Source organism: Vombatus ursinus, unplaced genomic scaffold (genome assembly GCF_900497805.2).
Source record: "Vombatus ursinus unplaced genomic scaffold, bare-nosed wombat genome assembly UNPS02014825.1, whole genome shotgun sequence".
NCBI lineage: Eukaryota > Metazoa > Chordata > Mammalia > Diprotodontia > Vombatidae > Vombatus > Vombatus ursinus.
Genome location: NW_020954603.1, coordinates 6,850,683 through 6,866,999, shown reverse-complemented (window position 1 = coordinate 6,866,999; position 16,317 = coordinate 6,850,683). Strand labels below are relative to the sequence as shown.

At 53.6% G+C, this 16,317-nt stretch overlaps 2 protein-coding genes across 3 annotated transcripts in view; both read right to left on the bottom strand.

Moving 5' to 3' along the window:
• Positions 1-8,428, bottom strand: part of PTCH2 (patched 2) — a 12,852-nt gene extending 4,424 nt beyond the window's left edge. Inside the window, exons 1-7 of the mRNA XM_027837973.1 lie at positions 8,270-8,428; positions 8,022-8,199; positions 1,850-2,039; positions 1,632-1,701; positions 1,433-1,524; positions 716-911; positions 12-190 (exon numbers count right to left, since the gene is read on the bottom strand). Of these exons, the coding sequence (XP_027693774.1) occupies positions 12-190; positions 716-911; positions 1,433-1,524; positions 1,632-1,701; positions 1,850-2,039; positions 8,022-8,199; positions 8,270-8,428 (1,064 nt within the window). The remainder of the gene's footprint in view (positions 1-11; positions 191-715; positions 912-1,432; positions 1,525-1,631; positions 1,702-1,849; positions 2,040-8,021; positions 8,200-8,269) is intronic.
• A 6,362-nt stretch (positions 8,429-14,790) lies between these two features.
• EIF2B3 (eukaryotic translation initiation factor 2B subunit gamma) overlaps positions 14,791-16,317 on the bottom strand; it is a 105,590-nt gene continuing 104,063 nt past the window's right edge. For both annotated transcript variants that reach the window (XM_027837925.1, XM_027837928.1), the window contains exon 12: positions 14,791-14,958. In XM_027837925.1, coding sequence (XP_027693726.1) covers positions 14,906-14,958 — 53 coding nt within the window. In that variant the 3' untranslated portion in view covers positions 14,791-14,905. The remainder of the gene's footprint in view (positions 14,959-16,317) is intronic.

Genomic DNA, 16,317 nt, shown 5'->3' with positions numbered 1-16,317 from the left:
CTGCCCCCCACTGAGCAGCCCCTGAGCCGCAGGGACCCCGCACCCCCCCTCCCTCGGGGGCTCCCCACCTGAGCAGCCGGCCCTGAGGGCTCCTCACCGGGCTGCCCAGCAGCAGCTCCTCCTGCCAGTGCATGAACTTGCGTGAGAAGCCGTGGCAGCCGCCGCTCAGCTCCCGCGCGATGTCTGGGACCTGAGGAAGACCAGGAGGGTGGGCTATACCCCGAGGGTGACAGAGCAGATGGGTAGGGCTTGATGCCCAGGGTACTTGGCACAGGGAAAACACTCTTTCCTTTGGGAAGATGTTGCCTGGGATGGTCTAGCCCAGGAGTTCCCAAACTTTGGGTCTCTTAGTGGTTGGACCCACTTAGAAAGCCCTAGGTAAACAAGATCATCGGTGAGTGTCCCCTAGAAAAAGAGCCAGGCTGGATGGACCCTGATCGACCATCCAGCTCAGGCACCTGGTGTGGGTGGGGGCAGGGGGACCATGCCTGGGTTCCACAAACTCATCTGGTTTTTGTTTGTTTGTTTGTTTTTCCCTATTCCTTTCTCTTAATTTCCCAGTTCAAACTTCAAGTGAAAAGTTCCAAGCTCAAGTGAAGCAAGGGGAAAAAGAATTGGTCCTCACATGGGCTTTGCCACTGGATGGGGCTGGTGGCCCTTGGGGTGGGGGTCACTGGGCCCCCTTTCATGATCCCTCCCTCCCACACTCACATACCTGCCTGCTATGGTGATTAGGCGCACTGGCTGGGCAGTGGGGGTCATCAGGGTGCAGGCAGGGCCTCCCAACATAGGCCTGGCCCACTTGGGCCTTGTCCAGGAGCTCCCGGAAGCCCTCGAGGGAGGCAAAGGGGCCTAGTTCTTCCAGAAGTTGTTCAGGGTCCAGATTGGTCCACTGAATATCTGGTCGGCCCCTAGACCAAGAAAGGGGAGGAAGGCTTGTGAATCCCCAGTCCTACCCTGGGCCCTCACTCCTGTTCCTGGTTTCTCCCCCTAAATTCATTTGTTTAGTTATTTGCATAACTACCTTTCTCTGGGGGACGGGGGACAAATCCTCCAAAGCCCCCAACCCACAGTGGAGACACAAGGTGGAGGGTGGAGGCCTGACTGGCTAAGATTGGGCAGGAGCTCCTGGCTAGATGGAGGCTGGTTCATGGCCCTCATTTCCCACATATGTGCTTATGCCTAGATACGCACACAGACTGATGCCCACAGGTCTGGCCAGAGACAGAGTCTGCCATGCATTGCATGCGTGGGGTGCCCTTCTGTAGGGGCACCTGTCAGCCAGTTTACTTCCCAACCATACCCAGACAGGACAGCCTGTGCCAGGATGAGGATGCCCAGAGGCCTGGCTGCAGCCCTGGACCACTCCCCTGTCCTGGATGGCCAGGTGCCCCCTCAGCCCAGGGTGGAGAAGAAAGAGAGCATCACTCACGGTAGGTATGCAGAGCCCCCCTGAAGTTTGGCTCCCTCCCAAAAGCAGTCCAGTGGGGTGAGGATCACGCAGGGAAACAACTTCTCAATCATCTGCCAGAAAAGTGTGCCCTGGTCAGGCTACTTTGCCTGGATTGCTAGCCTCCTTCTCCCTCCACCCTTCCCCAGCTGCCTCCTGCTGGACTCCCCTGACCACCTACCCGTTCAATCATCCCATTCTCAATGACAGGGACTCCTGCCTTGTAGCAGATTTTGTTCAGATCCCAGGACCTAGAAGGAAGTAGATGAGATGGAAGGGTTGTGAGGAGGGGTCCCTGAATTAAGGCCCTCCCTGATCCCAAGCCCTGGCCACCCCCAGCTCCAGTTCTCCTGGCCTAGCCCTCCCCCCCCCCAACTCTGGTCCAGGCCCCAGACTCACTTTCCATAGAGGGAAACTTGGACTTTGCTAGCTGCCAAGGCAGCCTGCAGGTGGAGGCCCAGGGCCTCAGGGGTGAGGACGCTTTCGCTGGCTCCACGGGCAGTCTGGATCAGGGTCTGGGAGGTGTACACGGCCTCTTCCCCAAGCTTCTCCTTTGTGTAACGTAGCTCCTGGCTCACTCGGCTGCCCGCTGTCTCCAGACAGAGGAGGAGGAAGGTATCAGGTCAGCCCTGAGTGCTGGGTAACCCAGCCTGCCACAGACCACTGGTCCTGGCTTTGGCACTACTCTCCGGTAAGCGCCCTGCCCTAAGCGTGATAGTGGGAGAGATACAAGGAGCCTGGCTGGCTCTTCTAAAGAGTTCATAGCTGAGCAGAAGGGGAGGAGGCACAGACAGAAACCCCACAAACATCAAATAAACATCCACAGGCCAAACCTGCCTGTGGCCAGGATCACTGCTTGGCTGAGGGCATCAGCACCAGCTTTCTACGAAGGGATGCTAAGAGTGGAGGCCACAGGGCCAAAGAGGGTAGGGAAGGAAAAAAAGGACAGGAGGCACCACCTGGGGAGATCCTGGAGGCCAATGGGGCCACAGGAGGAAAAAATGAGGCCTGACTGTGGCCGGCTCTAGAATTTAGACTGAGCTACCCCAGGGCTTTTATTCACTAAATAGTGTGGGGCCAGGGAAGGTTGAGAAGCAAAGTTTATATGACTAGGACCAGAGAGTTACAGAAGAAAGTGGAGGAAGGGGAGAATTCAGGGTTCGGAGGTGCTCATGAGGTCAGTAAGAATCATCAGAGCAGACACAGAGAGGGCTTGAGCCTGGGTGGGACAGTGTGGAAGAGGCTTGGCAGAAAGTACTCAGCTGGATGGGGGGGGGGGTACCTCCAGGGGCTTACAATAAGGGCTCAAGGTTCCTTGGTGTTTTGCAAACACTTTGATTTGTAATGGAATACTATTGTACTATAAGAAATAATGAGCAGGCAGATTTCAGGAAAACCTGGCAAGACTTACATAAACTGATCCAAAGTGAAGTGAACAGAACCAGGTGAACATTGTATACAGTAACAGCAACATTGTGCCATGATCAACTGTGAATGACTTAGCTATTCTCAGTAACACAATGATCCAAGACAATTCCAAAGGACTTATGATGAAAAATGCTATCCACCTCCAGAGAAAGAACTGAGTCTGAATGCAGATTGAAGCAGACCATTTTTTACTTACTTTATTTTTTTTTTGTGGATTTTTTTTTTCCTTTTGGTCTGTCTTCACATGACAATTGTAGAAATATGTTTTGTGTGATTGCATATGTATGACCTTTATCAAATTGATTACTGTCTCAGGGAGAAAGGGCAAGAGAGGGAGAGAGAAAATCTGGAATTCAAACTTTAAACAAAAAGATTGTTTTTTTGTTTGTTTGTTTGTTTTTTGGTTTTGGTTTTTGGTAAGGCAAGTGGGGTTAAGTGATTTGCCCAAGGTCACACAGCTAGTACGTGTCAACTGTTTGGTCTGAGGTCAAATTTGAACTCAGGTCCTCCTGACTTCAGGGCCAGTGCTCTATCCACTGCGCCACCTACCTGCCCCCCCCAAAAAAGATTATCAAAAATTGTCTTTGCATGTAATTGTGGAAAAATTAAAATCTTATTTAAAAAACTCACTTCCATTTGAGCTAAGCTCACCACAAGCCTGGGCAGCAGATATCATAGGTATTATTAACCCCATTTTGCAGTGTTGGAAACTGAGGCTCAGAGAGTAGTCACTTGTCCATTGTCACACAGCTGGAGTGATTTGAACTCCAGTATAGTCCTTAGCCCACCAGATGTAATGTGGAGGCTCGGGGAGAGAGATCTAAAGGCTTGGAGGTTCTGGGCATGCAGGGGATAATGATGGCTGAAGCTGGGAACCAGGAGCATGGAGGGGTGCAAAAAGATGAAAGGGTTCAACATAAAGAAAACCTTCCTCATGATGAGTGCCCCCTGGAGAGCACTTGGCTGCTCAGGAAGAAGGCGAATTCCCCTGCATAAGAAGTCTGCAAAAAGAGTCTGGATAGCTATGAGTTATATGTGCTTCTGAGGCCCACCCAGCTCTGAGCTTCCAAAGGGAAATAAGATTATAAAGGCACTGGGCAATGCCCTCTGCACTACCCCTTTCTTAAAGGGGACAAGAGGGAAGAAAGGTCAGGACATGTAGGGGAAAAGTAATTTTTAGAAAAACCCAGAGAATCCAGGGGAGGGTCATCAGCATAGCTGCTGCAGGGGGACCAAAAAGGCTCCATCTGGGAAATCCTCCTGCACCAGGCTTTGATGGGAGGGATGTGGATGATGGTGGCAGGTGAGAAGAGGAACATAGAGCTGGGCATCTGGAGATAAAAGAAGGTCCAGGGTCTTGCCCTAGTGAGTTTGGGCCCATCCAAATGACCTTGGGGCTCTAGAAACGTTCTAGGAGGCAGGCCAGCAAGCTGAGGATAGCAGCAAGAATGCTAAAGACTGAGGAACACTTCAGTGAGATGGCAGTGAGGAAGGCAAGACTCCAGGGCCCTGAGCTTCCCCCAGAGAAGGCTGGCAAGCAGCAAATGAGAGGAGGAGAGTACACCACACAAGGCACTAGTCGGGGGGATAGACGAGGTCTAACCAGGGATGACTTCCTTCCTGTTCAGAAGGGAAGGAACCAGTGAAGGAAAAGAAGAGACTGAAAATTGGGGAAAGAGAAGGGATGAATGAGAGAAAGAACGATGATGAAGGCAGTCCCAGCAATGGACTCTCAGAGCGCTTAGGGCCCTCAGAAGTACCCAGTCCAGTCTCTAGAGACAGCAACCCTGGCCAGTGAGCGTTCAGCCTCTGCTTAAAAAATAACTAGCTAGCATTTACATAGTTTGCAAAGCATTGTGCGAATATTTTCTCATTTGATAGACCTCCAGAGATGAGAAGCTCACTACCTCCTGAGGCAGCCAATTCCACTTTGGATCAGCATTTCAACCTGCCTTTCTGCACTGCTCCCCACCCCACCCCCCAGTTAATTCCTACTATTGAATCTATGCTCCCCAGGGCCCCCTGACTTTCATGGACCCCAATACTTCCACATTCCTCTGAGTTTTCACCCCTCATCCCAAGAACCATCTCTTTTCCAAGCTAATGTGGTAGAGAGAGCATAGAATTTTGGAATTAGAAGACATGAGTTTGAATCCAACCTTGGACATTTGCTAGGTGTGTGAGCCCAGACAAAATGTTTAACCTCTCTCTGTTTCCTCATTTATAAAACAAGGATGATAACAAGAGCACCTACCCCACAGAGTGGTTATAAAAATCAAATGAGTTTATACACATATATATTGACACATATGTGAAAATTACTTTGCAAATTTTAAAAGTGCTCCTTGCTATTAATAGGAAGACCTGGGATCAAATCCTGCCCTCAGTACCAACTAGCCAGATGACCCTGGGCAAGTCACATAACTTCTCTCTGATCATCAATCCCTGCACCTGTAAAGGGAAAGGGAAGGGGAGTCCCTTCTTCTCTATGATGTGCTATGATCCCCAATGTCACAAATCCTTCCAAGCTTGGTCTTCACTGAGGCCCTTCAGCATGCTAGTATCTCTCCCTCCTTGCGATGCTCCCTAGATTATGCGATGTCCTTTGGCATCAAAGGACCTTCAATCACTTTACTGTGACCCTGAGTAAATGCCTCAACTTTTCTGGGCCTTGAGTCCTTGCCTACAAAATGAGGGGTGGGGTGGCTGGTGCTTCCCAGCTTCCACATGTATGAGCCTGTGGTCCCTCCTAAACTATGGCAGAAGTGGACATTGTCCTCCAGCTGTGATCAGTCACTGGGCCTATTACCTTCCTGCTGGGACCCAACCTACTAGCCTAAGGTATCCCCGCCTTCCTTAGTCTCCTGTTCACACCAATGACTCTCACTAAACTTGAGTACCTTGGGGATGCCTGAGAATCTAGGGTATAGGTGGTGGCAAGGGAAGCAGGTGTTGGGGCTAGCCCAGCACAGGGCTGAGGGGGCCAGCTGCTTTAGGCTTTGAGATACAAAAGGATATGGCTCCACTAGTCATAGGTAGCAACATTTCTGTCTGAAAGACGGGAGATACTGTGTCCCCTGACATAAGCCAGGCTCCACCACCCCAGCACCCAGACATAGGACCCCACCAGAGCCTTGGACACAGCTGGGGCACAGAGGCCAGGGAGGCCCATGAGGGGGTACATAACTCAAGAAGAAGCCTTCTCCACAGGCAGGGCCTCCCAAACCAGTTCCTTCCCCCCCTTCCCTTCCCCCCCCCCAGAGCTTTTGGGTGTTCTTGGCCCCTCCCTCCTCCCATGCCTCCAGGCTTTAGGAATGCCACCCTCCCAGAGAGACCACCCAGATCTTCCATTCCCACTGCTGCCACCCCAGTTTGGGTCTTTAATACCGACCACTGGGACCTCCACAACACATTCCTGACTCATCTGGCTTTTCCCTACTTAAAGCTCAGCTCTGACTTAATTCCTCCACTCAAAAGTCTTCAGTGGCTCTTTACTGGCTACAGTCAGAATCTAGACTCAGCCTGGCACTCTGGGGCCTGATAAGGCCTGCTCCCTATCCCTCAGTCTACCCTATCTAGCCTTATCTCTTAATGCTTCCCTCACTTTAAGGTCTCCAGACCAAACTGAATCTATGCTGCCAGCACAATGCTACCAGCACTCAAACCCCAAGTCACTCCTTACACTTCTACTATGACCATCCTGAGTACCCCTTTCCCAGTGTTGTCCTATGCCCACATTTGTCCCCAACACCACGTGCTACATCACTGTAGTTTTTCTTGCAATTTGTTTTTTAGCCAGGGTGAGGAAAGCGTGCCTAACCCCACTGTGGTCAGAAAGGAGCTGTAATGTGTGTGGTGTGGGACAAGGAGAGAAGACAGACCCTGTGTGAGCAAGTCAGAAGGGTGAGGATAAAGGAAAGGGACTGATGATCTGGAGAGAGTGCCATAGAGAGATCAAAAGAAGTCTCCGGGTTAGAAGAGAAAGTCCTGTCATACAGAGATAGCTGTGATACAAGAGAGACACAAGGCTGAATGTGATGGTCATGTTCACACATAAGTGTGGGATGTGTGTGATGGTGGGGAAGCTGCATAACCAGGCTAACTTGGATGGTAAAGGGAAGATAGAAGCACCTATGTATACTCAGAGATGGAGGACAGGGAACAGCAGCCCTTGTACTGGGCACCCTGGGTAAGGATATAGGAGACCCAAGCAGGAAGAAAGTAGATGGAGAAACTACAGCCTGATGCCCCTCCTCCCAGTCCAGGAGGGCCCGGAAATAGCCCCTATTTTTCCCCAGGTTGGCTTCATTCTCTCTCCCCAACAGTGATGGGGTAGGTCAGACTCCCTAGGAGACCCTAGAGCAAAGCCTCAGTCTTGGGCTGGAACAGCTTTGAAGGTGGAGGACACAAAAATAAGGGGGGTCTAAATCTGAGCAATAGAGAGTTGGCCAAGATTTGTGTTCCTCCTGCCAGCCAGGATGAAGGGCCATGGAGTTCGGGGGGGGTCCCATCCCTGGGACATAAAGCAAAGCCCCTAGAGCTGGGTGCCACCCAGGAGGAGAAAAGTTTCTTCTAGGAACAAGGCCCCTTGCTGAGCCTGGGAAGCAGGTAGGGGGGCCGCTTGAGCTGCATGGAGGGGAGCAGCCTCATGGAGCTGGGCAGGGGAGAGGGAGGAAGGAGGCTTCCATTATGGCAGGAAATCCAAGAGCCATTTGGGACCACCCAGGCAGCGATGGGCTCAAGTGCACACTGAGGCTGAAGCAAGCCAGGCTGGGAGGAGGCAGGCGCACACTGGGAAAGAACCATCTGGTCTGAACTCCGCACTGATAAGGCGGGGTGAGACTCCGACCTGGGGGGGGCAGGAATGCCACCTTCCCACTGAAGGAGGAGTGTGGGGGGAACCACCAGTGGCCCGGTAGAAGAGAAAGAAGGAACCAGCTGAATTTATAAAAACAAAGACACCATTTTGATCCGACGTTTCCACCAGGAAAGGAAGCTTTGCTCCTGCCTGACCCTCCCCGCAGCCGCTGAGGTCCACGCTGGTGGGCCCACACCCTATGTTTGACAGGTCAGCTGGGACGAACCATCAAGCCCACGACTGCCCCTCGTGTCCCACCCCCAAGGCCAGGCCAGACAGTCTCACCTTCCACCCAGAGGCGCTCCAGGTCTGTCTCTACGGCAGCCCCACGCAGGCCCAGTGCGAGGGCCCCGAAGGCCAGCAACCCCACGAAAAGCACCTTGCCACAGTGCCGCTGGATCGCGCAGCCCAGGCTGAAGAGCAGGCCACCCACGTGGGCGCGCAGCCAGAGAGGGGCCCGGCTCTGCGGGGGAGAGGCAAAGAGAGAGCCCCGTGGGGCGGCACAGAGGTGAGCTGGTGGGCTACACGCACGCGTGGGGCCCCCCACGCGTGTCCACAGATGCCCACCCGGCAGCCGCGGCGGCCTCCCTTTCCATGCCCAAGCCCACGCGCGCCCACCTGTCACGCTCCCCTGGCTGGCTCACCTGCGCTGGGGGCTCGGGGCCGGAGGTCAGCAGCTCCCCCGGGGCCATGCCGGGCCGGGCAGCCCCGCGTTACCGGCACGGCGGCTCGGGCTCGGGTTCGGGTTCCATCCTCCGCGCGCAGCTGACCCCGGCCCCAGGCCGACGCCACTCGGCTCCTCTTGCTCTGCTCAGCCAGCGGCAGCGCGACCCCAGAAAAGGGAGGGGAGGGGGCGGACCTGGAGGAGGGCCGCGATCCCATTGGCTGCAGGGCCTCGCCCGCTGCTAGGCGACAGAGCCGCGGGGGTCGGGGCGGGGCCGGGACCACCCAGGCAGCGGAGGAGGCAGAGCCCCTCCCCCGTTCCCCCCTCTCTCTGTCCCTGCCCCCGCCCCATCCAGGTGCTCCCAGACTCAGCCTGGATTAAGCAGAGGGGGCCCAAGAGACCCGAGAGGCGGTACCGAGGACAGCTCCCCCCAGCAGTCTGGCCTCTGATTGGCTCAGGACCTCCATTCATTGCCGTTCCACTAAGTGCAACTCAATTCAATTAAACAAAACAAACGTTCTTTTAAAAAAAATTCCTTACAAAGCAATGTTTGCACCGATCTTCTCTTTTTATTTCTTTTCATCGCTCAATTATCTCTCTCTTCCAGCCCCACCTTATAACAGTTAATCCAATGAGTTCAGTCAAAGTAACCAACACATCAAGTCGGATAGTAGATGCAGTGCTCCCTATCCGTAGTCCCCTGCTTTTGCAAAGAACGGCCGTGAGGTGCGTTTTCTTCTCTCTTCATTGTGGCCAACTTTGGTCACACCGTTTACTTTCATGTTTTTTTCTTTTCTTCAGCTTTCCATTTACATGACCGCAGTCTGGAAGGGGAGGGCTACCTAGCATAAGGAGAATTCCAGGTAAATTCTGGAGGGCAGGGATCCGCCATTTTATCCATCTGTAGTCTCCGCAGGGCCCTCAGCATACCAGAGGCTTGGAATGTTATTGAATGAATAAGGGATCACCTTGCTGGGGAGACCCTAACCTCATCTTCCCAGCTCAAAAGCCTTCAGCAGTGCCCTATTGCCTCCAGAGTAAAACGCAAAATCAACTGTGGTATTTAAAGCCCTGGGAGGTCTGGTTCCAGCCAATCTTTCCAGACTCATTGCATATGCCCTCTACCTTCTAGCCCAGCTTGACAACGAAGCCCTGTCCCTGTGGCTTTGCACCAAGTCTCCCCTATGCCTGGGACTCCCCCTTCCTCATTTCCTTCTCTGAGAATCCTTGGCTTCCTTCAAAGCTCAGCTCAGGCTCCTTCCTACATGAAGCCTTCAAGGATCCCTCAAATGCTGCTGTTTTTTCTCCTTGAATTACCCTGAATATACTTAATTTGTTTACATAATAACAATAATAATAGCGAGCACCTATATAGAACTTTAAGGTGTGCAATGTGATTTTACAAGTATCTCATTTGATCCTCAATCCTCACAACAACCCTGGGAGGTAGGTGCTATTTTTATCCCAATTTTACAGTTAAGGAAACTGAGGGAGAGGTTAAGTGACTTGCCCAGGGTCACACAGCTAGCTAGTTAGTGTCTAAGGTTAGATTTGAACTCGGGTTCTTCTGACTCCAAGTCTAGAGCTCTACCCACTGTGCCACTAATATGTAAACACATTTACTCCCAAGTATCCTGTAAGGTTGAGGTCATTCATGCCTGGACTATTGCATTAGCCTCCTACCTGGTCTCCTTGCCTCTAGGCTCTAGGCTCTGCCATAATGTACTGTCTGATCATGTCACTCCCCTGTTCAAAATACTTCCCACTGCCTTCAGGAGCCCGGCCTTTGAGGTCTCCCATCTTTCCTATGACAGGTAGGGGTAGTGGTGGGGAGATCTGTACAGCTGGCTGAGAGAGGAGAGTGATCCACACAGGGGAACAGCAGAAGCAAAGTTATAAAGGCAGAAGGGCAAGGAATTGTTTGAGGGAGAGTTCATTGTGGAGGCTAACTCCTGGTTTCCTCAGCTGGGCCCAGACACAAGCACTGGTCAGGTTTGGAAGGAATGACACCTACTCCATCCTGACTACAGGGGTTATTAGTAGCAGACACACTTAACCACTTATATTCCCTCCCTCACACATTCATAGAGGGATTACCAGGAAACCCTCCTCCCACCTCACGGTCAGCCTCAAAGTCAGGTCTTGTCCTGGGCAGTGACTTGCACAGTGACCGAGCAAGGAGAACTCCCCAGTACCCTGGGGTGTGGTGAACCAAGAGAAATGAGGGGATGAGCCCAGTGCTCCAGTTAGCTATTTCTAGCTATACCCACCTCCTCTCACTTTGGGGGAAGGGGTCCAGTCTAACCAGCCTATATCAGACCCCTTCCCCAGCCTCCAGGCAGCAGGCTTTCCCTCCCCACTTGGGGTATCAAGAGACCCTATGGGGGCTAGCTTCTGGGTAATGGTGCAGGGGAGGAGTGGAGGCCATTGGAGTGGGGGTACAGGATGACATGTACCCTCCAGGAAAGGAAACTTTTTAGTCACCATGGCCAGCCTGGGCCTGGCCCCTAAGGCTTGCCCAGGACACTCAGAAGGTAGCAGGGGCCACTGGGATTGTTGCCTGTTGGGGCCAGGGGCTAGAGGGACTTCTCATTGGTCTTGGTTTTTCCTTCATCCAGGGCTGGTCAGGCCCAGCCCTAAGCACTGCCATCAAAGAGCCCAAGAAAGCCAGCTGAGGAAGCTGGAGAAAAGTCCCCTACAAATAGCAGCCCCAAGGCCTGGCTTTCTTTTTATGAATTTCCGGCTTGGTTCTTGTGTGGGCAGGCATCCTGGCTGGCCGACGGGGTGGGGGCCTCCAAACAGGAACGCTGGCCTCCCAGCCTCTTCCCTTCCCTCCCACCCTCTGTGGCCTCAGCCACTCCCACATCCCGGGGATGCTGTCGGCATGCTCTCCAGCCCACCGCCTGGGTGGTCTGGCTGCCTGGCGGAGCTGGGACATCTTCCTCAGATACAATTAACCATTTAGCCTGAGCACAAAGGCCTAGCTTAAGGCAGACACCACCAGTCACTTTGGGGAGGGGGGCTGGGGGCAAATTACTCACTCTCCATTTGGAAAAAGGACTCCCCTTCCCTCCCTTTCTCAGGAGCCTGCAGAGCCCAGCTGGTGGGCTCCCCTGCAACCTGGCCTCCCCTCACCCCAGGAAGGGCTGTGAAAACCCCAGTCATTCAGTTCTGGGCAAAGCCTTTGGCTCAGGCTGCTCATGGGCCCTGGGGGCTGGCGGTTGGGGGAGGGAAAGAGAGAATGGAGAAGTGCAGCGGTCTTCCTCTCACCCCCATCCTCAGGCTCAGGGGAGACTACATAGTTCTGTTCTTAGTGAGCCTTCTCCAGAGAGGTTAGCCCAGGATGCTATCTGCAAGTGGGTGATAGGTGTCCACCAGAGTCTGGGAGGAAGCGGGACAAGTGGAGTCAGCATCTTTCCTGTTATCAAGTTAATAACCAAGCCAGAATTCTGGAGAAGTGGCAAGCAGCTGCAGCCCCAGCTGAGCCAGTGCCCCATCTGGCAGCCCCCAGGGCCCTCCTCCTCCAGCTCCCAACACGATGAACTGGAGCCCCAGAGGGAGGATTGAGGCACAACTTGGAAGGGCAGGCTTAATTCCTTCCCCATGATCCCCCATCCCATCTCCAGAGCCTTAAGACTTAAGGGGCCTGCTGAGCCCTGGTCCAATGTAGCCAGACCTGAGGACCCTAGGGCTACAGAGACTGCCAGGCAGACCCAAGCATAACAGGGGCCTGCAGGTTGCTCAGACTGATGCAGGACATGTCTCCCTGGATTTCGGACTGACCTCTGGAGCTCAATACTTCTAAAACACACCTTCTTCCCTCAATCTACTCCTTTTACTGATGTCCAGGGTTCTGCCAGTTGAAGCACCACGCTCTTCCTCGACCACCTGGCCTTTTGAGAGAATCAAATGAGATCATATTTGGATAAAGCAACACAGAAAAGCCAAGGATTGTTTTTCTGTCTGGCCGGAACTGCCAAGTGATCTCTGAAATTTCCCTCACGCTCCATCAAATGAAAAACGCTGTCTTGCACACGAGAGCTCTGCCATCTCTTACATCTATCCCTTCCTCCCTGTTCTCATGGTTTCTTACTTGGCCTATTCTGAGAGGCTCCTAAAGGGTATGAGTTCATCACTATCCTGCTCAGAAACCTTCAATGGCTCTCTAGTGCCTATAGAAGCACATACATCCTCTTTAGGCTGGTCTTTTCCAATCCAGCTCCCATCCTGCAGTTTCACTCGTGCTCTTTTGCAGTACCTCTCTGATCCACCTCTCCCATCTCCCTGACCTTGTTCACCCTACTCCTTTCACCTGCTAAAATCCTCTGAGTCCTCCCAGGACCAGCTCAGGGCACTCCCCAGGCCAAAGTGACCAATCCCTCCTCAAATCCACTGCAAACGGCTCACCTTTTGTTACTTCAATGGGGTTCTTGTCCCTCTCACCTGTGCAGCCCCCGTGCATATGGTAGGTGATCAGTGCTTGTCTAGGGAGGGGACACAGTTGGCCCTGCTGAGTGTGGAGTGGCATTGCCAGCATCCCCTTCACATCCCTCCTCAGGAGAGGTGTTTAGGGAGTGGCTGCCCGATTTTGTTGTTAAAGACCCCACCAGCAGTGCCCTTGGAGAGGAAGAGTTTCTCAGGGGCTTCATGCTGACTTTCCCTCTGGGCCCCAATCACTGCCCTCAGGGTCCTTGCCCCCTGCAGTCGTGGGTGTAGACAGGTACCTGAGGTCAGTGACAGCAGCCCAAGGGACAGAAGGGACAGGCCTTTCAGGAGGCCTCGTTGGGAGAGTCAAGTCTGTGTGTCTCCATATGTGGTCATTCAAGGACCCATAAAAGACCAGAGACCACAGAGTCCAAGCTGATAGGCATCTCCCAAAAGGGTCACTGTCCAGCAGTGAGAGGTGCTCATGGCCTTCTCGAGAAGTCCCTTCTCCTTCGGGACAGGTTGGAAGCATCCTGACAGTCAGGATGACAGACCCTGCTCCAGGGTCTGCCCTCTGGGGCCAAGCAGGACCAAATGGATCCTTCTTCTGTGGGATGGCCTTTCAAGCTCTGGAGGACGGCCATCAGGCCCCCTTAAGTCTGATCTTCTCTAAACAGCCTCAGTTCCTTCAGGGGATCCTGGCACAGCGTGATCCTGAGACCCTTCCCCACCTGGTCACCCTCTTCTGGGTGGCCTAAAGCTTATCAATGTTCTTCCTAAAATATGATTCCCAGAACTGAATTCAGAAATGCAGAAAATGTGGTCTGACTAGTGTGGCAAGCTGTCCTTGGGTAGCTCATTTTCTCTCTCTGGGCCTCAGTTTCTGCATCTGTAAAACGGGCAGCTGTTGGGCTAGATGCCCTCTGAGGTCCCTTCAGCCCTTGGATCTCCCCTGGGGGAGGGGCGTAGGGGCAAGGCTCCTTCTACCACTTCTTCCCAGATCCCAGATGTTGTGCTCCAATTTAGCTGAGGAAAATATACCTGCCCCCTCAACTGGCTGGGGTCAGCCCTGGGAACTGAGAGAACAAGAGGAAATAAGGGGTGGCCCCTCCTGGGTCAGGTGAGGAGGCAGCTCCTCCGCCTCCCACCCCTCTAGGGCAGGAACAACCAACATCGACAGCGAGCCAGTGTTAACTCCCCAGGCCTTGGGATTTTTGCAGTAATGTATAAACTATTATTTCAAATTATTTTTCTTAATTGCTGCCACCCACTGGGAGGACCTTCACTTTGATAATTCTGGGCTATGAAATCTCACCCCAGGACCTGCTTTTATCTCCCACCAAACACCTGCAGGTCATAAAAGCGGAGGAGAAGAAACCTCCCCATATTCCCATCTCGCGCAGGGAAAAAGGGGAAGAGGAGAAAGGAGGGTAGGGTCCTCTGCCCACCTGCCTTCTGTGAGATACAGGGGATGGGGCTGGTGAATAATAGGGCATTTCAGGGCACTAGCCAACCCCTGTGGGCCTTTCTGACTTGGCTCCATCAGCAGCAGGCCCTGGGAGAGCCTGACCTTGGATCCCAACCAGTTTAGCCAGTCACTGTTAAACTGCAGCCTCCGGCGGTGACAGGGCTCAAGAAGGCGCCAGTGGGAGCAGTACAAGTGATCTGGGGGGGCCCCCACCCCAAAGTCACAGACTCAGAGGTTTCTCTTGGCTGGGGAAGGAGAGGAGCTAAGAGCTAATCCCTGGGAGTGCTCATCCTAGGCTAGCAGGCAGGAAATGCAACCCGGAAGCTGCTGGGTCCTGGGGGGCTGGGCTCCCGCGCTCCCAGGCGGCGGGAGAACCTCTGTTTAGATCAGCACAGATGGTCTGTGTCACTGCTCAACAGCAGATTCTGTGTGGTCCTCATGGTGAAGTCCTACTGGTCATGTGTCTGAGGACAGGACAGTCCCAGGAGTCGATGGAGTCCACTGGAGACATGTCTTTATTGGGAGAGCAATACAGACTGCCAGACAGGAAAGTAGTTGTGGTTGGCAAAGGTCGGGCCTCTGCCCAGTCCTGGGATGCAGACACTGGCAACCTCAGATCTCCATGAGCTGGTCACTCCCCACGATCACCTCGTTCACTCTCTTGGCTAGAAAAGGAAGGAAAAAGGCTTGTTGAGAGCTAACCTCATTACTTCCTTTGTAGCCCCATTGGGTTCCCCTTCCATCTCTGACGTTGGAAATCTCACGTCTGTCCCTCCCAGGGACATTACTCTAATCCTGTTCTCCCATCCAGGGCCCACTACTGGCCCCTCAATGAGCCTGGCTAAGAAGGAGCCTCTGACGCTCTTTCCTCCCCTCAAGCATCACTGAACCTCTGGGAATGACCAAGAATCCTGAACATTTAGAATTGCTGTGGTCGGAAGGGACCTTGGAGACTGCACCGGCCTGGGAGGGATGTGTGTTCTAGCACTGGAGCTTTGAGGGAGAGGCCTGAGGGTCTCAGACTGGTCTGCTCAAACCCGTCCCCTTAGGAATGAGCTCAGGTCTGCCCTACAAGGCCATGGGCCACTTTCACGGGGAGCCTGGAGGAAGGGGAACAAACAGGATGGAGAGATGGAAGGGCAGTGCACCACCATGTCCAGGGGATGGCCTAAGTCCCTAAGAATGGAGAGACCATACTGGGGGTTCAGGAAGAAGGTCCCAAGAGAACTCTGACTCTGGGGCCTGGAAATGGAATGGGGAAAGATGGCTGGGTCTGGATGAACAGAAAAGAAGCCCAGCAAGGGCCCTGGAGGGCGAGAGGAGAGCAGGGTGGCCAGGAGATAAAGAAAAAGGAATCCAACTGAAGGCCACTGGCCTCTCAGGTGAGAGCCAGGGAAGGAAGCCTGGGGCCCAGATGTACAGAGAGAGGGCCTCCAACCGCCTGGCTGAGGACTAGAGATAGCTGCCAACGGAACTTGGCCCTGACTTGCAGCACCTCCAGCTGTTCCAGGTGCAGCCTGCCAGTGGGGGGTGGCTCGTTCCAGGTGGGTGAGCTGCTGGCTCCTCCCCCCTCCCCAGACATCTACAAAAGATCCCAAAGAGACTGTCTTGTTAGCGGGGCTGGGAGAGGGAAAGCTGCTTTTGCCTCCTTCTCTGGCCAAGTCAGCAGGGCTGACAATGAAAAGTGACCTCTCCGCTCCCCCCTCCTGGACCCTGATGGGGACATTCTCTGAGGAGTGCTCCTCGCTGCTGGGTCTCAAGGCCTCACCTCTCCACTACCTTCATGCAGATGATGCCCTTCTCCAGTCCTGCCCTCTGGCCTGAATTCTCCAGCTGGGTGTTTCACCTGTCCAGTCAGGGCCCATCCTTATTTGCCCCCAGTCTGCCCCGTGTGTCTTGTGGCCTTCCAACTGCTACCCATTCCACTACAGCCCAGGCCCTCCCCTGAAGCCTCTCCCACATGGTGAATTCCATACCTCTTCCTGATCAGTGGGAAAAGAAAGTTCTCCTTCCCAAATCCCTGG